The 24,592-nt window shown below is 32.9% G+C and overlaps 1 protein-coding gene across 6 annotated transcripts in view; it reads right to left on the reverse strand.

Annotated features, from left to right (window-relative positions):
• TINAG (tubulointerstitial nephritis antigen) overlaps positions 1-24,592 on the reverse strand; it is an 84,958-nt gene that overhangs the window by 33,418 nt on the left and 26,948 nt on the right. For all 6 annotated transcript variants that reach the window (XM_074333107.2, XM_074333108.2, XM_019734588.3 and 3 more), the window contains 5 exons: positions 14,159-14,282; positions 9,320-9,470; positions 7,002-7,182; positions 5,448-5,493; positions 1,921-2,044 (listed from right to left, as the gene is read on the reverse strand). In XM_074333107.2, the coding sequence (XP_074189208.2) occupies positions 1,921-2,044; positions 5,448-5,493; positions 7,002-7,182; positions 9,320-9,470; positions 14,159-14,282 (626 nt within the window). The remainder of the gene's footprint in view (positions 1-1,920; positions 2,045-5,447; positions 5,494-7,001; positions 7,183-9,319; positions 9,471-14,158; positions 14,283-24,592) is intronic.

The raw sequence follows: 24,592 nt of genomic DNA on the forward strand, positions 1-24,592 counted from the left end.
TATCACTAACATATAAAATGTATGAGGAAGTGAGGTGGGAAGTATAAGAATGACAAATTTCCTCATATTGTCTGTCAACAAATCAATAAATATAATCTGAAACTGAAATATGAGGCTAAAAAATGGATTACTTCAATCTCTACTTCTTTTAACATATTTTTCCTTAAGTATAAAGGGTTCTTTCAAAAACTAGCGTCTCTTGTATTGAAAAATCAAAATTGTCTCATTCCATATTATTTCATTTCATTAAATTCAAGTAAAAATAACCTGAATATTAGTATTTTAAAATGTTATTATTCTATGTTATCTTTCTATTTTTGTTTGTCTCTCTAACTTTTCTTCAACAGAGAGACAGAGAGATTTACATGACATGCTTTCCACAAAACGTTAATGATGATTTTGGGAGGTTAATATGACTAAATCGAAAAGTAAAACACCCAGTGTTTAAAGGAATATTGAGAAACTGGCATTCTTATATACTGCTAAAGAAAACTTTAGCAAAATTTTCCTTGTTATAAAATTTTAAGTACTTTAGTATCTCATTTTCTTATGAAATACATCTAGTATTCTATTTAACTATCTTTCTCTATAGCTATATATTTAGGACTCCAAACTTTCAAGAGAGGTTATCTCTGGATGAAGAAATTATCTTTATACAGTGGGTGCCAAAAAACAAAAAATTATACACATTTTAAGAAAGAAAAAAACTGTTAAAATTGTAATACTCGATATATACCAATAACAAAAGATGAATACACAAATCATGTGTATACATGTTTTTTTGGCAGCCCAGTATATTTTTTCCTCCTCTGTAGTTTTTCAATATACTGCCTTAACATGAAATACCACATATTTCAATAGAGGCACATATTTGCACATCCCTGAAATCAAGATAAATGATAAAATCAGTAGTATCTTAGATTTAATGAAATGTGTTAATATGGTAATTGAAATATTAGAGTATTTAAAATAAAGGAGGGATGATGATTAAAGAGACATCACAGAGAATAACCTGTCGATGTACCTTAGAATTGGCTCAGAGTGTTTCAAAGGAGACGGTAACAATCCGGTTATAGTAGAGGTTGTTTTCGTGCAGACTCAATCAAATTTAAACAGGAAGGGCATATTCAACAGGAATGAAGTTATTTACCATAATGGGCAATACGAAAAAAGTGAGGTTTGGGGATGGAAAACAAAAACAAAACAAAACACCTTTCTGTTGCATTTAATTTGAAATAGAGTGAGATGTTATGAGAAAGCACTTAACAGATTGGGCAGAGTCAGAATGAGACTGAGAAGGCACTGGACAAAGTGGTCTCCAATGACCACATTCTCGTTCTGAGTAGGATCGATTTATGAAATCACTTACTCTTGAAATGCAACCAAATTTTGAACCTGTTTCTTGCCCTTGCAGAGCTGAATGTATTTTACTCACAAATTTGATAAATGTAATTTCCACAGTTCTCACATAAATATAAAAAAAAATCTTACATTGAATTAAAGATGACCTTACCCTCTCTTCCTGCTTAATCTCTACCATTTGTAATTCCATCAAAAACCTTTTACCAAATCCTCATACATTTTGGATTTGCACTCTTCTCTTGGTTATGCCGTAGGTAGACTACATTATTATTCCAATAATATATTTCCCTTGCCCTTGGAACAGATTCTTAGGACACATTTACAAGGAAGTGAAAAACAGGAAATGTCATCTTTCTCTGAATTTTAAGTCATCCTTTTACTGAACTTTAAAATACTGAGTAAAGAGTGTCAAGGCTTAGATAATTTTTAATTTGAATTTGTATCAGACTCTCTCATACAAAGGGGAATTCTGGTGCCTATACGCACTATATACACTTACTTTTAGTTTCATTTTTCCAAAAGCATTAAATGATTTTTTTTTTTAAGAAATTGTCTTACCCAGTGAGTTTGACTGCATGTGTCCGAAGCTTTCGATATTTTTCTAATTCTTCGTTTGTACTGGTAACATGTCTATATATTCCAGACTTATAATGGAAGAAATCCTCATAGACTTGCATTATGGCTGAAATAAAACCCAACAGGATAAATGACACGGTTTTAAAAAATTATCTTTAAAAATCTCCAGAAGTCCTCACAGAACAATCAATGGGTACATTGCCAGGAGTGGAACCTAAGAAGGGATTTTGCAATCCAGCATAATTTTGATTCCTGCTTAATTTTATTGGCTGCAATATTTTCTTGTTCTCTTATAAAAACAACCTTTAGCTACTTGAATATTACTTAAGTACACATTATACCTAAACCACATCTATTCTTAATTGATAGAGGCACTATTACCAGGAATTTTGTCCCTTGCAGTGAAAGCCCACTGCACTTGGCCTGTGATTGCAATTTCTCCATTAACCTTGTGCTTCACGACAAGCCTCTTAAAACTCCCATTAAGCTAGCAATGAAGACTGAGCCTATCAAACCAGGCTCAAAGTAATTGTCCTTAATCCTTAGAAATAAACACAAACCTTTCCTTGGTGAGTTTGAATAAAAAGCAATCCCTTGGCAAAAGAATACTCTGACAAGATTCCATCCTCCCAGCTCTGGATTGCTAAACCAATGTTGTATTCTTTAGAAAATTAGAGCTTATACTTTATAAAGCTCTCCTTCATTCCCTCACCTAGATTACTTTTTTTCTGTATTGTGTGCTTTGTCGAAGGGCTTGGGCAACTCAGGATGAAAACTTTAAACTTCTCTTCTAGAAGATGTGAATTGAAAATATTTTTAGTTTGAACAAGGTAAGTGTACGTTCCTAATTGTGTACACTGTTTGTCTATCTTAGTTTGACATGCATTTTAAATAAAATATGAACTAAGGTCACTGGCACTTGATAGATCCTAAAGTGAAGCGTTTACTCCAAAGTCAAATATAACTTTTTAATGTTCCACTTTTTATTCCATTTTTTAATGTTCTGTGCCTTTTCTGATGCTGCTCAAATATTCTCAAAAGAGGTTAAATTTTCTTTATCTACTTTAAAACACATTTCCATAGGTTTTGAAAGAATTTGTATACCTGTACTCTTTGCACATCTTTGCTTTTGTTCTCTTTCCATAACCTAAGCTTATTTTTAATTCTACATATTTTAGAAGAATGCACACAGTGTTACTTATTCAGCATATTGTTGCTTTTACATTCTTTTGTACTGAGACCAGAGGGAAAACTGTACATTAAACCAGGCAACAATATACAGACAATTATTATATATTGCATCTGTAGCAAGGTGAGTCACCCAGCATTTATAAAAATGTGAGGATACTGCTAGTGGTTTTCCTCTCTATGGAACCACTGGCTTCTTTAGCGTTTCCCAAGTCTATATCAACTACCATGAATAAAATACACTCTTCATTGCTGAAAAACACTATCAACTAAAGAAACATGAGTGAGACGCCATTGCAATTAATTTGAATGCAGCACTTTCCTTCAGTTCCTGACACCATAACACACTTGATGAACCCACAATCATATAACTATATAAGCTACTGTAGTGCAATTTTATTTTTGGAAAACTGCAGCAAACTTATACAGACTTCCAATATGCTGGAGGGCAGGATGAAGCCTGCTTCGGCTGCAGCTCTGTCTTTTTCACCCCTGGTTCAGGCTGGCAGAAGGGTTCTCAACAAACATTTCAACGGATGTTGACTAATTTGCATTTCAACTTTATTACTTTGAAGTTGTATCTCTTCATTTTGATAAATGTGAAATTCATGAACATCTGAGTATATGACCATAAAAGAAACCTAAGGTGTTTTCAATTTTAAATAATTATGTTCCAAATTTCTTTTGACAGAGAGAGAGAGAAAGAGAGAGAAAACTTAAAAGAGTAATGTTATGATCTGAAGATTCAGAGAGGTTAAATAACTTGCCCAAAGTCATTTAAATAGCAAATGTCAAAGTTGGATTTTTTTTAATTCAGCCTTAAGTTCAAATGTCTTCAAACTGTCACACAAACTCCACTCACTGAATCATATATTTAAATTACATATGACTTGCCCTGCTCTGATAACAGCCAACAAAAATAACACAATTGTAAGGAGAAAAAAAATTTTCATATTCGTTTCAGGTTTTGTGTAAGGTCCCAGGATTTTAAAAATTAAATTCAGGACATGTCTGTCTAGTGTAAGCTTCAGTTTCTCAATACATGTTAAGTGGTGATAACAATCAATAAAAATTATTCCAACACAATTTCAAAATTTGTGGTTCCTGCTAGATGTTGAATCAATACTAATTAGGTTAGCATTCAGAAAAACAAACACTGGCCAATAGTTCCTTAGGTATATATCAAATGTTTTATATTTAATCTCGGTTTATTTAAATTTATTTGGTCAATGTAAATTCATTTGATAATATATTTGGGGCGATTTCAGTGTTCACAACCTGAATTTCTATTTTAGACCTCACTAGATTTGTTGTCCCATGTTCTTCAAGGCAATACTGAGTACAGAGAATAGATGCTGGGAATGTATCTTTATTCCATTGGTGCAAAATAAGCAGAGGAACTAGGTGTTAGAGACGGTATCATAAAAATCAAAGTCAATGTACAGTAAGTCAGTATAGTATGATCTTATTTATTGTTTATTTGCTATCCATAACACATTTATAAAATTTATCAAACTGGAAAGCCTTTTATAAAACACTAAATCTTACTGGATTATTTGATTTATTTTGAGGTTAAAAAAAGGAAAGAATCTACTTTATTTCTACTGATAAACCTTGATGGTTTTTCAATCCATTTCCTAATCTATTTAAACTGAAGGTGAGAAAACTTCTAACATTATGTAAGATTTTTAAATATGACTGAACAATTAAATGAGCTTCATCACTTAGAATTTTATGTCTGCTTAGTCCATGATCATTTTGGAAATATTTAGCAGACTTTCATCATATGTGTCATTAATATCTAAGAATTTAATTTATGGATGAACCTATCTTCTTTTTTATTTATATTTAAATTAAATTTACTGGGGTGACAATGGTTAGCAAAATTACATAGGTTTCAAGTGTACAATTCTGTAATACATCATCCATATATTGTATTGTGTGCTCACCACCCAGAGTCAGTTCTTCTTCCATCACCATATATACAGGGTGCCAAAAAAATGTATATATATTTTAAGAAAGGAGAAAACTGTATTAAAATTTTAATACTCAATATATACCGATAACAAAAGATGAATACAAGTCATGTATATACATTTTTGGCCCTCCTGGTATTTGATCAGTCTACAAAATGACACCAAATGAAGTTATTAGGTGAGCATATGTCCCATAATTCCACTGATCTTATAATTGTTGAGCCTTTATAAATACTCTAAAAGTAAAAATTTTCTTTCTTTTCTTAAGTTCCTTTTACATGAGCTAAGATGTAATGTTGTTTATTAAAGGAATAAATAAGACAATTATATTCCCTCCAAGCTTACCTTGAACTGGTCCATTGTGCATGATTTCTCTCATTATTTCAGTTTCCTACAAGGTAAAATATCAATGGCATGGCATCATTATTGTTAGCAGAGCATACTAAACCCATTTGTCTGGTGTATAATATTAGGTGTTGTACAATCAGTTTAGGAGTCATACAACCCACTGTGCCTTGACCACTTGCCATTATTCATGCTTTGAAATACATGTGAAATGCCACACTGATGAAGTTGCTAAGATAAATCATTTGTTTCACTGACTTTATCACTAAAGAATTTTTGTAATGGAGAGAAAATATGATAACTTTCTATGGTCACACACTCACAAATAATTAAGTTAAGCCATGTTTAATCAGTGAAGATTAGTGCCATCTCCATTCTTTTGATCACAGGAGCAATTCCGAATACTTGTTTTGTGAAATTGTTCAGTGTAGATTTAGCATACAAATATTTCTATGTTACCACCCAATGTATAATGCAGCCCTTACTAAAGAGCCGGGTTATTCATTCATTTATGCACATGTATCACAGAGTACATATCACTGGAAACCAGGATAGAAACAAATACTGACCCTACGCCTATCCCCAGTGTATTTAAATTTGGGCGTAATAAACAGACAGTAACACAAATAATTGCACTATAAAATGGTAAGTTCTATTATAGAGACAAGCACAAAGTGCCATAGATGCAAACAGGAAAAGGAAATTAACCCTACCCAGGAGTCAAGAAAACTTCACAGGGAAAATGAAGGTTTGACCTGGGCCTTGCGACATATGTAGGACTTTATCAGATGTAAACAGGTAAGATAACCATTTGGGTAAGAGGAATCATCACTTGGCTAAGTAGAGAAGCATGCCAGAGCATGGTATACCTAGGAAGCAGACAGCAGTCCTTATAGCAGGAGCATTATGAGTGGGTGGAGAGGGAGACGCTGGCAGGACATGAGTCTGTAAAAGCAGTAGGTCAGAACCAAATCAGGAAAGCCTGTATGTCATGGTAAAAATGCTGGATTGTATGCTGCAGGTAATTGGAAGCTTCTGAAGGGTGAGATACTCTGAAAGTGAGAAGGTCTGGATAATACTGATATCATGAAGCAAAATTTGCCAATGCTTTTAAATGACAGGCTGGAATACAAGGGAGTCTTTTTATCCATCACAGCTATGTCTACTTCAATTATTTGGGGGAGTAAGGCAAAGGATTGATCAAATGAGCTACTACCACAAAAAGCCAATGAAAAGGGGTTTGATTTAGCTTTTATTTGTCAAGTATATTAATTAATTAATTAAAAATGTAATTTTAAAACTCTGTTTCCATGGACATTTCAAAATTTAAACCAATCATTTATACTGCTAATACACAAAGATTAGAAATCATACCCAAACTGAAAGTTTTTAATGGGTAGTTTAAGAATATATATTAAAAAAAAAATGTACCTGAAAACATAGCATTATCTTAGAATCTAATAGTTTAAATACTTTTTAAATAATCTTAATTACAGCAGAGCTATATATTTTTGAGCAAATTAATCATTTTTAATTCTTGCCATTTAGACTTACATTGGAAGAGACTCTGTATGGAGGAGAACATTGGTAGATCCTATTAGATTTCTCGATGTTGTTGGGACATGGCTTTGTGGCATGCCGTTTTCCCCGCCCATCAGACCTGCTTGCCATGGCACAGCCATTATTGGTAATATTTTGATCCTTGAAAAGTGGATAGCACGCGTGGGATACCAGTCTATGAGGAATAAGCAAAGAAGTAAAAGTAATACTTAGGAAAATATCATAATATTCTATCTATATGTAATTTTACTGAATTAAGCATTCACAAATTATTCTGTCTACGTACATGCATCATTTTCAAAGTGTTGACTGATTGTAACATAAAAGTCCAATGACTCTTCCTTGCCCCCCTCTTATTTCTTCATCATAATTTTTTAAATCTCACTTCAGTCCACTTTAATAAGTAATTTTATCTAGAGTATAGAATTTCCTGAAGATGAAAAGTGAGTCAATAAAATCTGTGGTAATATTAATAGGGGGGAAGTACTCCTTCATTCTGTGTCTGTAATTACAATGTAGAAAAGCCAAATTTAATGTGAAAAATGCAATTAATTTTATTATACTTAGATGAGGTATTCTGATAAATTATGTTAGTTTTAGAATTAAGGAGTTTTTTTTTTTTTTTACATTTTTGTTATTATAGATACCTTCTCATAAGACTTCAACTATTATGTGTCTACAGGATACTTTGGAGAAATAGTATATACCAATATAATATTTAAAGTTAATAACGTAGAAAGTTATACAAAAGATGAAAACAATTTTAATCTCTAATTTTGAAACTGAATATAGAAAAGTACAAATCATTCAGCTCAAAATCAACACAATTCATTGAATACAGAAGCAGATGGTAAGGGAAATGAAACAATGGAATGGGTTTATAGATATATAATGTTGAACTTCCCATAGAAGTGTATAATAGGATTAGTTCAAGAAAATTCAATAGTGTTCAACAGAGTAAGAAAATCTGAGCACGGAGTGTAATGAAAGCAAAGTCATAAAAAACACTAAACACTTCAAAAAATCATGCATTAAATGTATTATTTTGGGTAATAAGTGTTATGGATTCAATTATGTCACCCCGAATTCACTTGTTGAAACCCTAATCTCCAGTGCGATAGTATTTGGAGACAGGGCCTTTAAGAGATAATTAACTTTAAAGGAGGTTATCAGGGTGGGGTTCACAATGGGATTAGTGTCCTTATAAGAAGAGGAAGAGACACTAGAGCACTTGCTCTGTCTTATGAGCACACAGGGAGAAGGCAAAGCAGGAAGAGGGCTCTGAAAACTGAATGTTCCAACACTTTAATCTTGGGCTTCTCAGCCTCCACAACTGTGAGAAATAAATGCTTGTTGTGTGTAAGCTGCCCAGCCTACGATATTTTGTTATGTTAAAGTGAGCAAATTAATAAATGAGATTTAGTTAGGTCTCAATGATAACTTATATATTTAAGCTCCTAAAAGGCTTTGATTTTTATTATAGTACAAAACAGAAGCCAACCAAGCACTACTACACCAGGAAGTTATCAACCAAGTTGTCCATCCTAAGAGCCACCTTATTAGGCAAAACATGAGAAAAAATTTTTTTAAAGAAATTTATTTCCACCTATCAATATCTGATACCTATTCTTTCATAGCATCTCACTCTTCTATAGCATTCAGTGGATGAGGAAATAACAGGTGAGCAGAACATATGTACTCGTATACTACTAGTTATCAGCTGCAGTATCCTTAGCTGAATAACGTAGCTTGTCAGTAGATTAGCTCTCATAGTAGTTATTAGAATGCTGTATCAGAGTACATGAAAGTAAGGAAATGCAACCCGCCTCTTCTCATCAAATTAAATGGGGACAATTAATGATACTGATGAATTGAGGCAACTGTAAATTACTTCTTTATTTTATTCATCTGATTCTTAGTCTAATTCTTACCGGATATTATCTATTCATCATCTATCTGGGTAACTGAAAGGTTCAACAGAGGTATCAGTAATATCAATTAATCCATTTGTTCCTAGGGGATTAGTAGAGCCATTTGGTTCAGAGCAACAAGAAGACGATGATTATTTGAGTCTTTCTAATAATTTAGCAAGGAATATATTAATTCTTTAAATAATTGTTTCAATAGTTTATAATCTCAGTAGATACCAAATATAGTATACATTTAAATATAATACACATATTTATATAGATGTAGCATATGTATTTGTAGGGATTTTTGGTAAAAGTTTTGAAATATATACATTTTTCCTTATTCTAACCCCAAGTCACACTCATAAGAAGCCTAGAAATATATGTTCGGCAGCTATTTACCCACGTTTTCTCAGGTACCACCAAGCCCTATCGATGCTTCCACTATTACATCCATGACGGTTCTTGGCACAGCAAGAAATCAAATTCTGAGGGGATAGATTGGCTGTGTATCGACCCTTAGACTGAATTGCTATTCGGTCAGCTGCTACACCTGTTTCAAATAAAACATTGATTAACATTCAAATGGCACATGGTATTTCTAATAATTTACATAGCCCTTTTTATTTGAACCCTAAACTAGTCTTTTGAACTTTATGTACTTTAAAATTAAGGCAAAATAATAGTAATACATCTTTCCAAAAAATTCAACTGTCATAATTTTTGTCCAATTTTGGTATTGCTCCATTGTCTTATCAACTTCAAAGACTTTTCCAGTTTTTGTTTCTTTCATGTTCTATATACTCCTGAATTCTTTTTTATAATTTTTATTAAATTTATTGGGATGACATCGGTTAGTAAAATTATATAGGTTTCAAGTGTACATTTCTATAATATGTCATCTATATATTGCATTGTGTATTCACCACACAGAGTCAGTTCTCCTTCCATTACCATATATTTGACCCCTTTGCCCTCTTTTACCTCCCCCACCCCCACTTTTACCCTCTGGTGACCACTAAACTGCTGTCTGTGTCTATGATTTTTTTTGTTTGTTTTTTTTTGTTTGTCTTGCTCATTTGGATTCTTCATTAAGAAATCTGTCAAGTGAGACACCTTGAGGTTAAGGGCCATATCTTAGATTTATATCTCCTGCACCTAGAACAGTGTTTTACACATAGTCGTGGATATACATCCACGACTATGTGTAAGACACAATCATATATACATATATATATATATATATATATATATATATATATATATATATACACACACACATATACATATATACATATGTGTGTATTATATATACATACATACATATATATGTGTGTATGTATATATATGATTAAGGTAAGGAAATTAAAAAAACCGATCATAGAAATATTAACTGAAAATTCATCTATGTTAATCTGATACATTGGAAATAATTAAATCCTTGGTTTGGTTCTTTTGTTGTTGTTTTTTTGATTTTTGTTTTTTTTGTTTTTTGTTTTTTGTTGTTGTTGTCTTTCTATTTATTTTGATTTAAGAAAATGTTTAACAGTTAACTTCGAGGAGTGGATGATGAGAACTTGTAATTTTAAACATCACCAAATATTTTTACAAAAATCAGGCATTAATTTTGAAATTAAAAAAAAAATTGTAATAAGAAAATATTTAAATAACAGTCATCATTTTGTGAGACTTCAGAATCTAAGGAGAGTCTGTTTGTTTTAATCAAACTTCAGCAGAAAATTCAGATTCCAGTAGAAACACATCAAATTCCTCAATATTTACTGTTCTAAATGTCAGTCAGACTCCAAGTATTTGTTTCAAATCCTGTTACTCATACCTAATGATTGTCTATTAAATACTTGGGTAGATGTTTAAGTTATTTGTGTTTTGGTTTTTAAACTGGTATCTAATTTAATTACCTAGGAGACCATTCTTATGCTATTAATCTACCACATAAAATATCTAAAAGCTACATACACACTTTTATGCTTATAATATACTTGAAAATAATAATCTTAATCTTATTTTAGTAGACATGGAATTCAGATATACGTATGTACCTTTTATGAAGGAAGCTTCTATCTTCTGTTTAAATAATTCCCTACTATGGTTGTTGTTAATTAATTCATCCTTTTCCCCAACACATATTTATTGACTACCTACTGGATGACAGCTGTTCTAAGCACTAGAAAGTGCAATGATGAACAAGAAACAAGAGTGTCATAATTCTGCCTTCATAGAGTAATAGACTAGGGAAACTAATCAACCAGTAGCAAATAAGTATACATGTTTTCATTTTGATCACACTACCATGATAAACTAGTATGAGTAATGAGATCATAAGAAAATTGGGGTGGATGCCATTTTGGTACAGATATTTTTCTATCGGATTCCTGGGATAGTCCCATTCTTGATATTGAATCTCTTAATTCAAGGCAACAAAGACATAACCTTTCTTCTATCCATCCAATTTTCTCAGAAGTTACAGGTTTTACTCATCAAAATTGTCTGTGTACTGGAAGCCATCAAAGTGCTAATTTAGAATTATTCTAAAATAATTCATTTTAAAATAATCGCTTACTTATGTATTTCTGTATATCCATGGTTTTTATGTAACTACAACATATGTACAATTCCATAGTACAATGCTGGCACATTTTAGATGCTCAAGATGTGTTGAGTCTATAACTTCCTACTTCCTTCTCAGTTCCCAACAATTATTGTGCTAGGATGTATTTCACAGGAGCAAAAGACATTACCCTGCCACCTCTGCTATTCTCAAGAAAACTTTAGTACAAAGATTCAGAATCAAATATAAATTTCTGAACTGTTATTGGAACTATTCTTTGACTTAGAATATACTTTTACAATGTAAAAAAAAAAAAGCAGTATTCAAGGAGTCAGAAACCTGGCTTCCTGGATCATTTCTGAGACTTCGTGGTTTTTGGCTTTTGTTAAGTCACTTTGCTTATTTGTGCCTCTTTTAAAAAACCAAAACCTTGAAAAAGGTGACCTCTAAGATTCCTTCCAACCCCATGAATCTGCAGATTTCAACAAAAGGATAAATATTTTAAATTCTAATGGTATACAATATGTTGCACTTATACAGACATTTCAGAATCACAGTGAAGGTTTAATCCAAATTCACTAGAAATACTTAGAAAAGGTCAGAAGATTAAAGAATGACTCAATTCAGCAAATTGTTTTCCACTCTCTTTTTGAAAACTTTTATTGGGCTTTACCTCTGAGACACACTCTATTATTTTCCCTTCTTATTTTACTCTATCTCCAAATGTGTTTTGTTTCATGTATCACTCCAACCATTTCAAACATTTCAAACTCTTTTACCTCTTCAGCTTCTGATATATTGCTCAAATTTTACTTGGCTGAAAAATATATATGTATAGTATTTGCTATGGCAAACCAAGCTGATGCTATTTATGTTTTTGAATGTTAAGTAAAGAAAAGAATAAATTAGGTTCTTTTAAATATCTAGAAAATTATGTCAGGATGTAGTAGTTAAAATAAGAAAAATGTCTTTCAAAGAAGGTAAAAGCTATAAAATGGAATAAATAAGATATTAAAACATACATTTATACATTATTTTTAATACCTTTTAAAATAATCATTTACATACCCTAAGATATTATTTTTAATATCTTATTTATTCCATTTTATAGCTTTTAGCTTCTGTGAAAGACATTTTTCTTATTTTAACTACTACTTGCTGACAAAATTTTCTAGATATTTAAAATAACCTAATTTATTCTTAACATTCAAAAACATAAATAGCATCAGCTTGATTTGCCATAGTGAATACACAGGATACAAAACTGTGTCCTCTGAAACCACGAAAGTGTTGAAAACCCTCTCTCTGGCAATAAATTAGGTATGGGGACAAATCCAGACTTAGTCTTGTGCTGAGGCTATCTGTGTCTGTGACCTAGGGACACTAAAACACACTGCCCCATCCACCCAGCAAGTTACTCTTAGCATTTCACCACCAACATTTTTCCAAAGACATCTTCAGAAATACTGGTCTAATCTAAAGTTAAAACAAAATTCTTATGTATCACCGAGGAAGTCTAATATATTAACCACATAAACATAAAATGACAAATGATTTATCTGACTAAATCTCTCTCTTCCCAATCTGAAACAGTGCTCAAAGAGGTCCTGTGGATCCGGAATGCACTGAGGACAAGCATCAGAAAGCCAGGGAGCGTTTATACTGGAGGAGGAGGCAGTAGCATAGAGGGCATGGAGGGAGCCACTACAGAGGTCACCTTGGCCATTGGCATCATTTCTAGAACAAACTAGATAACACTATTTAGACAAAGATAGCAGTACGTTTCTGTCCCAAGGAGTGCCACCCTGCAGAGCTGTCTCCTCTGTGTACTGATTTCTCAATGCTTTCAGTGCTTAGACTGTTCTTAAGTACTCTTTTGGAATTACCTTTAAAGCTTAGAGCATAGTTTTATGAAAATCTCTGATAGCAGCCAATCAACATCATGTTAGGTTCAATTTAATTGCTGGAATACAACCAACACTCCTTTGAGGATAATTTGAAGGCCAAATCTTAGCATTAATCTGAGTTTTAATGTATGGGACTTGGGAACTTATATGAAAGTAGCTATAAAAGAGGTATTATTGCACTTTAGAACTAAAGCAACACTAATTTGGAAAGTACTCTTATTAAAAGACCAATTATATCACTTTAGAGTCAGAATCTATATATTTGCTTTTATTTAAAATGAAATGAAACCCATTTAATCCAATATTATTTAGTTCTGAAGTCTTATTTTACATCAAATTAGTTTGCCAATTTAATATATTTTTGAAAATCTTTTGAAAAGAATATAAAAATTACATGGATGCATGTATATGCATATTAATATTAATATTAAACACAGTATTATGGATGAAAAAGTAACCTCACACTCCTCTTATTATCTGACCTTAACTCTCAAAGGAAACACAAAATTTGGTAACTTTTATTTATTGTTCTTTTGATTTACTCTGTATTTAAAATTAGTCCCTAAAAATAAAGACAAATTTTCAGAGTAAAATGGATTTTTATATAACCTTCAGGTTGCTTTTTCTGGCCAGAATAAGACTTTATTTTAATTAAACAAATGTTAATATTTAAATATTCTAAATTTTAGAAACTTTTAATTATTGTCCCACAATCTAGAGTCAAAGAGAGAATTTATAAGGAAGTAATTAAAATGACTTTATTACTTGCAGTGGAAAATGCCCATGATGCAGCACAATTTTTTTGATCCAATGGGCCATGAGTCCATCCAGGCCATTTATAAGAAGCAACAAAAAACTCTGGAAGATCAGTTATTGCAGGTAAAGAAGCCTAAAGAAAAAGAGACAGATGTGTCAGATTTTCTTAAATGCATCCCAATCACCATTATAAAAAAATGCCATGCCCTTTTATAACATTTATCATTGTGTGTTTTTTTTTTATTTTGTACATTCATGTTTCCTGAATGATATCCCTGAACAGCATTAGTTATAAAGATTTATATTTCATATATGTTTAAAAATGACAATTCAATGTGAGGAATCATAACATAGTTACAAAAATATAAGAATAATACATAGAATGTTTATTCTGTGTTACCATACAATACAATGATTTTGGCCAATGTTTTTGTCTTAAATCAGAATTTTGGTCATCCATGTGAGAGATCATGTGGTGTTATTTAAATTTGGTCTCATAAATAGTATTTACTTTATATCCCTCCTAAATTAGAAAGTGTGTGTGATTCTATACGAAATTAATTTTGAAAGAATGCATTTGTAGCAACTATGCGTTAGAACATCTGGAGCCCCAAGGAACACCAATTTTATACCAGTTATTGGGAAACAAAACTGGGACAAAGTTGGTTGATATTTATAAAATCTTCAAAGATTAAAAAGAACTTCAGGAAGTGTGTAATACCAAATATACAATACCATTACATCTTAAGATCCCAGGTAAGTCCTGACACAGTCAGTTTCAGATGCTGTCTTTCCAAGAAGGCAAATTAAACGTTATAGACCTTGCTCTGTTCACCTTACTCACAGAAAATCTCAAACACAATGCCCTGTTTTTTCCCCAAAACTTTTCTAAACAGTAATAACTTTCACTTCCATAAATAAGCAGGACTCTAACCAAATAAGGACCTGTTTATTAATTTTTATCACTATGCATACTCACATATTCACACACGCATACATCATTTTTAAGAGCATTTTAAAGTTTTCAAAGTGTTTTAATACTCAGTACTTTCTTTTATCTTTTCAATAGCTCTATGTGATATAATCAGGGCAAATATTATTCATTCTATTTTGTGAATGAGGAATTGAACTCCTAAAACTTAAATGACATGCTAAAGCCTCTCAGTTAAATAAGAAATAATCCTGAAACTAGGATTTACAAACAGTTTTTACAATTCTTAACACTATGTTCTATCTATTTTTTCCCCAATTTATCAGAAATACGTGGATACTTTGCAACAGAAGTAAAATGTCTATAAAACCTAAAAATGTACTTATTTAAAAGTTTTAAGATTGTGCATTGAACAAGTCAGGCTACCGATGCCATAGCTTGCAAACAAAATTACTTCTGACAAGTATATAATAGCTTTAAAGACTAAAGGAAAATGTAGAATTTACAAGTCTGCTTGAAAAAATATCCCTCCAAAATATTTATACCTTTGAATTTTAATGAGAAACTTCAGTTTTGATTTAAAGAACTATTATCAACTGATAAGAAAGTTATTAAATCTTGATTTCCATTATTAACAACACTGCTATTTAGATGATGGAAGAAAAGTGCAGAAAACATCAAGCAGATTCATACAGAAATGCAGGTGTTCTTAGATTCTTATGCCATTAGATTGACCATACTGAAAAAATTAATAGTTGGAACAGAATAAATTTACTGCTCTGAGTAGATAGTTTCAGAGATCTGAGACAGAAATACAGTAGTCTCTCCTTAGCTGCAGTTTTGCTTTCTGTGGTTTCAGTTACCCACAGTCAGCCATGATCTGAAAATATCAAATGGAAAATTCCAGAAATACACAACTCATAAATTTTAAGTTGTGTGCTGTTCTCAGTAGCATGGTAAAATCTTTCACCATTCCACTCCATTCCACCCAGAATGTGAATCATCCCTTTGTGCAGCATCTCCATGCTAAATACATTCACCACCCATTAGTTACTTAGCAGCCATTTTGGTTATCAGATCAGTTATCAGAGAGAGAGAGAAAGAACATATTAACATAACTTTTATTACAGCACATTGTTATATAAATTGTTCTATTTTATTATTAGTTATTGGTGTTAATCTTTTACTGTACCTAATTTATAGGTTAAATTTTATCACAGGTATGTATGTATAGGAAAAACATAGCATATATAAAGTCCAGTACTGTATGCGGTTTCAAGTGTCCATTCATGGTCTTGGAACGTATCCTCCAAGGATAAGGGGGTATTACTATACACATTTCTCATACATTACTCATACGTCCCAATTTTATTATTGGCTTATGAGTGTGCTTTTAAGCATTTATAATACTAAGTTGCCTCATGTATTAAAAAAAAGTATCAGCTGTTATTTTATCACTTCATAATTCCAATTTAATAACATAACTAGGATATTTCCCTTCTTCTCTGTTGAAGCAACAAAAATATAACTATTACTTCTTCAAATATATTTCAGCAAGGTTGAGTTATTTAGAATTCGACATCCATATTCCAAAGCCTCCCAGAGAATTTTGTATATGAGGGGTATTCAAAAAATATCTGATAATATTGAGGAGATATATATCTATCTGGTAGAGTTCATCTCTTTAAAAAACAAGTTTTTCCTGTGTGGCCATATTAATTATAATATCATCATGCATTTGTTGCATTTATGACTTAGTATTCAAAAATAAAAATATATATAAATGGCTAATCCTCAATAAGATAAGGCAATAGAGAAACAACAAGCAAAATAACATTTTCATTGAAAACATATTTACCAACCCAGATCAATTCATGAAGCTCACCTATTACATCTTTCAAGATTTTTCCCATTTATTTAATATTGCTTTTCTTAAAAACAACCCCATAGGTTTTGAGGCCCAATGGGCATGCATTAGTTTGTAATTTTATTTACTTTATGATATCAGATAATCTGATATACTGATTACAAACCAAATTATGTACCCCACAATTATATAATTACTATATTCCCTTGTGAAGTGTTTTTAAATAGCTTATAAATAAAGGTAAGCATCACAAAATAACAGCTTTTGGAATAGGTATAGAAGTCTGGCTTCAATGAATCATACTTCTTTTCCTTTTTTTTTTTTTTTTGTGGGGGTGGGCAAAGTATAGCTTAATAAAGCAAAAGAATCAAGAGGATCAGCTGAGAGTGACAGATATTCCAAAATAACTGTGGCTTAAAAAGTTAGAAATTTATATTTTAAAGAGATTTACACTATTACATGTGGGCATTTTTAATTCTTTTAATTATAATGTTTAAAAAATTCATTCATGATCTAATTACATTTCCAAATTAACAGTAGTCAAATTTGAGGTTAAATTTGAATAGTCTCTCTACTTCAATATTTCTATTTAGAAATTAGAGATTAAAGATATTGTGATCAAATAAAAGAATGAAATGCAATGGTGAACACTGGGGAATTTCTTTACAGTAATTCCTGTATTTAATTCCATCAAAATCTCTGAAAGAGTAATGCAAACAACAGAGCAGCTTGAGAACAAACTAATCAAATTCTGGACAGTCTTACTATGAGCCCATATCTACACAATATCCACTATATGAATCATACCCTCTATCTCCAGTTTTACTTTCCCCCACTTAAATTTGAATAATCAAAGTGATCTGAAACTCAAAGGAAGGCAACAGAGAATATCATTCTGTTCTGACCTTCACAATCCAAAGCCATGAATATCAAAAAATTCCTTTTAAACTGTTTGGTGTTGGAGAGGAAAGGGCTAATTTCTGGTTGCTAACGGCAAAATAAATTTTTCATCTTTAACAATATTTGCCTTCATTTCTTAACTCTGAAATAGTTATGCTTTGATATTTCTCTAGTCTCTATTTCTAGAGTAATTTTTTTAATGATCTACTTCTTGTAAATATCAATTTTTATTGATCATTCTATAGCAAGTAGTGCTACCATGTTTCCCCGAAAATAAGACCTAACTGGAAAATAAGCCCTAGTATGATTTTTCAGGATGACATCCCCTGAACATAAGCCCTAACGCATCTTTTGGAGCAACAATTAATATAAGACCTGTTCTTACTTTCAGGGAAACATGGTAGTTCTTCTCCAGTCCTTCCCCTTTTCATAGACTTTCTTGATTCACAGAAATAACAATTTTAGCTCAGTACATGCCCGCTCAGGAAAATGACTACATTCCCCAGCCTCACCTTGGCTACTAGCTGTGGCCATATTACGAAGTTCTCGTCTTTGGGGTGTAAGCAGAAGTGTCACTGGAAGCTTCTGAGAACTTTCCTTAAAAGACTGGCACTTTAATTTTACTTGTTTTTGTTGATTTTTGTTTTCTTTTACTGCTGGCAGGAATTTGGGTATTACAGATGGATAGGGAGCAGCCTTCTTGAACCATTATATGGTCTTGGATTGAAGGCTCTGCAAAATGGAACTAGGAGGAAGAAACCTGAGTATCCAACACCACAAAATGCAATCCTACTAAAGGACCACCCACCTATAGATTTGTTGCTAAGAAATCAATTTCTATGTTACTTAAACCATTATTATTTTGGATATTTGTCACTTTGAGATGAGCTTAATCATAACTAAGACAGCACACATAACTGACAGGAAAGCTGCTAGGGCAATATCTTATTCATTTAACCCAGGACATCATCAAATGTAAGAAACATCCCAATTTGAATGGGTAAAAAATTGAAGAAAATATGCACCTAAAAGTTGGTGAACTGCGATTATTTCCTAAAATGAGTTTCTTAGAACACTACTTTTGAGGCATTGTAATACATAATTACAAAAGAAGGAGTTAATTTATCAAAAAGTCCTGAGAAACACTGGTTTTGAAAATTAGATTTTTGTCCTCACGGCAAAATTTTTTATAAACTACCTAAGCATTGTGCAGTGATAAGAAATGAAAAGAATGTTCATGATTTTAAATGTCCATGACCCAATGCAAAGTGTTCTAATTTCTTTCACATCATTTTTATTATGAGGCAGATCAAAGGACTAGTGTTTCATGGAATAGACTTGGGGAAAAACTATAGTATGGACTATATACAACCAGGCTTAGGGAAGCCCGAGAGTAGATGCCTGTTATATCAACACACCAAATCACTTCAAGAATTCACTTTACAGCCCCGAATATATGTTGATAGCCAGGGGGAAATGAATTTTCACATTTCCTTTTGAAGATTTGTCTTGTGGTGATCAATTCATCCCCACGGTGTTGTTCACGTCGTGTTCAGTTATATCACAGTGTTATGCATCAAACTGTGACTAAGTATAAAAAATGAAACTGAAAACTCAGAAATTGATTTGAGAGATAAGACATTCATTCTGCTACAAGTTCAGCAAAGTAAGGAGTGAGGCCAGGTGCATATTTTATTTCAGGTTTACTGAATGAAGGGTCTGGGGTTGCATTCTGAGAAGGAGGGGAAAAAAGAAAAGACAGAGACTTGGGAAGACAGAAGTAAATGCTTTGGTGCTCTTTGAATTTTAAAACTCTTAATTCAGAGGCAGCAAGGATGTCTCTGGCATCCTATTCTATCCCTGGGTCTTCACCTACACAGAAGAGAAGATTCTGAAATCAGCTAAGGGAAATATATGCTTAAACAGACGCTACCATGACATCTGGCCATACCTTTTTCTGCAGCATCATTGACACCTACTGTATTTTATAAAATGATTATAAAATCCTGATGCCATTTGCCTTATGTTATGTATGTGGGAGCTAAACATCAATTTTACAGGAAAACTAGTCATTTTTATTCAATATTGTATGAAGACCATAACCATATAACTGTGTTTTTCACTTTCCTAATCAGTGTTTTAGTTTCTACAGAAGCTTCTGTTTACACAGGTGACAAACATTGGAATCAAGTAGAAGATGTTTGTTCAGGCAGGGTTATTACTAATCAAATAAAAAATTTCAATAATCCGTGAGACATAAAATCTAAACTAGGTAATAATTCACTTTGATTTTTTTCCAAAGGTACTTCTCATCCCTCCCTTAGTTTTTGCTATTGTTGAAATATATTTCAGAAAGGAAAAAAATAAATTCTTCCTTCTATAACTAATGACTAGAAAATTAATCCAGTCAATCAAATACTGTGTTACTTAAACAATAATAAAGTATCCAGATTATTAAATAAATTTTCATTTTTCACCTCAATGATTGACGGCTTTAGTAGTTATTATATAATACATAAAATATTATTTTATTTTATTTCACTTCCAACAAACCATAGGAAAGAAAAGCATTTTTCCTATGTTAGTAATGCTGCCGGTAGCTAACACAAACTAAAGCCATTTATATAGAGTGACTGAGAAAAGATGTACTAATAAGCTATGAGACTGACAAAAAAATTTTAGAGCAGTTTTACATACACCAATCTCATTCCATATACTGTAGTACAGCTACAGGTTTTAAATATTTTTCCAGGCTTATTAATGTTCTAAGTTTCCAAATAGTTTCACCTTATTAGATATGATATTTTCCTGTAATAGCTTTTGTTAATTTTATTGTTCTTGCTGGGGAATCAACAACAAAACTTTAAAAAAAAATTTTTTTAACTGAGCTGAGTACAGAAATGAACTCATAATTTCCCCCATTTGTATTTGAAAATAGAATGTTTCATTCAAAATATTGCAATATTTATAATAGGCTATAACAGAGAGAAGCTTTTTGAAGTTATTTCCCAAATTCAAAAACACTTGAACAGTATGTCTGGAAAAACAATCAGGTAGAGTTGTTGATTAGATTTGATTTGATATGATTTGATTTGATTTAGGAGCATAGATAGTAGAACTTTCAGATTCACCAGAAATATGCAAAGTCCAACAGGGGCAAAAAATCCAGAGCTACACCTTTCCTTATGAAATAAAATGCTGTAAATGATGAAGCTTTGGATAATTTAGTCCTTACAGAATTTACCTGCCTCAGAACCCTACCATTCTCCCAAGGTTAATCCAAGGAGAAGGAACAACTTTATATATTATGTAATAATATTTTTTTTTGTGCTTTACTATATTCTGAGTACTATTCTAAGCATGTCTCATTCAGCATTTTATGGACTTCTTACAAACTTATGAACTAGGCACTACTGCTGTCTCCATTTCACAGAGAAGGAAACTGAGGAAATGAGTAGAGAAGCCAGGTTGACCCATGCTCATGCCTATCACTCTATGTGGGATGGTGCCACATGGGTAACTCACTGGCCTACACAGGCCTATTAATAGACTTCAATTCTATTATTTCTGCTGACTCAAAGGAACTTCAGTCAGTGCCAGTTTTGCATACAGTCATAACTTGTTGTCTTTATTGTTTTCTTTCTGAGACACTAAGAAAATCCTATTTTTCCCTAAATATACTTTTTCCTCCAGCACCCTTATTTTAATATTTTAGCTTAAGTTAGTGTTTCCTACAGTGGGCTCTGTGGAGCCAAATCCTGAGTATTAACAATCACTATTTAAAAAAAAAAAATGTTCTCTGATCCCATGAATTTAAGAGACACAGGCTGAAAAAATGTTAATGGAATAATGTTTCTTAGTGTGTTCACTAGATAATGAATCGTGTGACTCTTCAGAAGGAAGAGATAATGTACCATTTCACAAATTTATTTGACCACAGATGGGAAACCTTTATTCACAATCTTGCAAGATTGGCAGCCCATGGAACAAATGTTGAGAAATATGGAAACAAGGTTTAAACCATGCTATCACCTGTTTTGTACCATGAGGAGACAAAAGGCTCAATGAGCAGAATTTAAAGTTCTGTGGGGAACTATAGTTCTTCTAAAGGTCAGCTTCCAATCAGTCCCTTTGTGAGTCTATACATACAGCATGCAATGTTTCAATGTACTGACAGAGAATGGTTGATTCGTCCAATCATCTTAACACTTTCAGCGTAGAACAATTTGGAGCAGAGCTGTACAATCAAGGCATGCCTTTGAACAATCTCAAGATAACACTTTCAGGAAAAAGTTAAGCATGAATTGATCAGGAGCATTTGTTGACCTGGCACAGGACAAAATCCTAAAGTGGGAGAAATGAGTCTTTGTACACAGTAAGAAGCTACAGGGTCTAAGCACGGTCCCTCTCAGCCTTTTTTCTCCCCCAACCCTTTTTTATTTCCTTTCATACACTTTGCTTGTACCAAGAGAAAACAATAAGTTTATGTTTCCTTTTGTCTGCCCTCATTTAGGAATGCTAACCAGGAAGGGCTCTCCAAAATCTTTAAGTTGCCTTTCCAATCCTCCACTATCAACTTATTACTATTCCTCATTGTTATGAATCATACGCTACAAAAATTCATTTGAATTAAACAAATTCATATAGATTAAACAGACTTTTCACATTTAAAAGATCATGGAACTCTTTATACAACACGTATGGATTTTCGTCTGACTCATCCTCAGCAGACACATTCTGGGAATAGAGAGTTAAGCCAAGGAATGAAGCCAGGAAACCAGCCAGGGAAGAGAAAAGCATCCCCCAGGAATTAGGGACAACTCATGTCCCATCTTTCCTACCCAGGATAAAGAATTCTATGAAACCCAACTTCTGTCTAGGTAATGTGAGCAAGGGACATGTTTTGGGATGGGGGTGCAGAGGAGTTTCTTAGCAAAATCAGTATCACTGTTGGCAACGGCCTACCTTATCTGTACATAGAGACCATCATGTGTTGAAAACTGTATTTCAAAATTGGGAAAAAGTGGGGTGGGGGGAGTTTGCAGAAGCACACCCACAAAAAAATAATTTATTGTCAATGTACTCAGAGGCAATTTGATGTATCGCGATATTTTCATGTAGTCACCAGGTGAAAAATTAACCAATTTTTTAGCTCTTCCTGTAGCTACCAGTGTGGTTCAATTCATATTAATCTCATGTTCTTCCTAGAAGTACTTACTATATTTCTAATGTTCTTATACCTGACCAGATATTAGTACAATGCCAACACTTAGAAACTTTTGAAAGGCCCTTGATCCTCAAGCCACTATGCCCTAGAAATAAGCTATTTCCTCGCCTTTGTCATAAGTGGGTAATGGAACTCTAAAGGATCAGCTGAATGTTCCTTATTGCTTTCTTGGAATTACTAGGCAACTGTATTATATTAATTCATAGCATTAGGCAATTTAAATTCTTCCAAAGTACTAATCATTAAGACTTTTCATTTAAATATCACCGTAGTGACTTTCATGCAAACAAATCCCAGTAGCCAATAATGATTTAGAATTAGATTTCCTTTTCTGTGTTATGGTGAGTGGCAACTTGGGAAAGAAATGAACCTCATTTTTCTCTAGAATATAAAATATTCCAAGTTGCCAAAACTAAAACCTAAAAAGCAAATATTAGAAATAATCCAGAGCAAATGTCTATAAACACCCAAATGAGTATTTGGGGGACTGGGACCCTCAGTAAAAGCAAGGGAAAGAGCAATCCTGATAAATGTATTATTTTTGTGAACAATTCTGCCTCTTTTTTTCCAGATGAGGACAAAAATGAAAAGAAAAAAACAGCCAGAAAAAAAAAGTTTTAACTCTTCCAATTGATCATAGAGTTAGGTCATTAAAATCCATGAATCTGAGCCACACCTCTAAAGAGTTCATATCTTATTGATTGTAGGAAAGACCCCAAAATACATCTAAACTGACCATTGTACAAAGTTAGTTCTGGTTCAAAGATAAAAGGGCTTTTTGGTATTTTGAACATGAATGGGCCAAAGCTAACTTGTTCTACTAAAACTCTAAGGACTATTTTTGGGGGATCTTTTAAGATGTCTAGGCTCTGCAATTTAAGTGATTCTGTGGTGGCTTTTCACTTCTCTCTATCTCAATGTGACTTTACCTCTCTCAATCGCCATTTTCTTGTCTTTAAAATGTGGATAATTCCAGTACCCACTGCATCAAGCTGCTGTGGGAATTAGATGAGATGAGGTATCAAAGTGCTTATGAGAGTGCTCAACACACAACCACTCAATAAATGGCTGCTATTATTATCTTTTCTGATAATAGTTATAACTTAGAAGGCCCTACTAGTGCAATTCGAATTGGAATAACTGAAGGGATTAAATCTCCAAAAAGCTACGCACATTAAATGTTTAATGAGAGGAGTGACGTCATAGCAATGGCGGCAGCGGGGCGCACTTTTTGAGTTCTCCGTCGGATCTTATCAGAAACGGGAAGCTTATAACCCATCAAAGGACTACTCTCTGCTCATCACGCAGAACAGCGAAGAGACTCGCGCAGGGATTTCTTGCAGGTGGGGAAAAATTGGGCGAGCAGGGGAAGAAGGAAGGGAGCGGAGCGGAGACACGCCGCACCTGCGGCGGCGGTGGGGACGCGGGTTGGGATCGCGGTCCACACCTGTGGCGGTAGAAATTCGGCCCCCACCCTCGGGTTGTGGAAATCTGCTCCGCACCTGTGCCTGTGAAATT

This window comes from Rhinolophus sinicus, chromosome 2, assembly GCF_057876585.1.
Source record: "Rhinolophus sinicus isolate RSI-liver-muscle chromosome 2, RSI-T2T, whole genome shotgun sequence".
Lineage (NCBI taxonomy): Eukaryota > Metazoa > Chordata > Mammalia > Chiroptera > Rhinolophidae > Rhinolophus > Rhinolophus sinicus.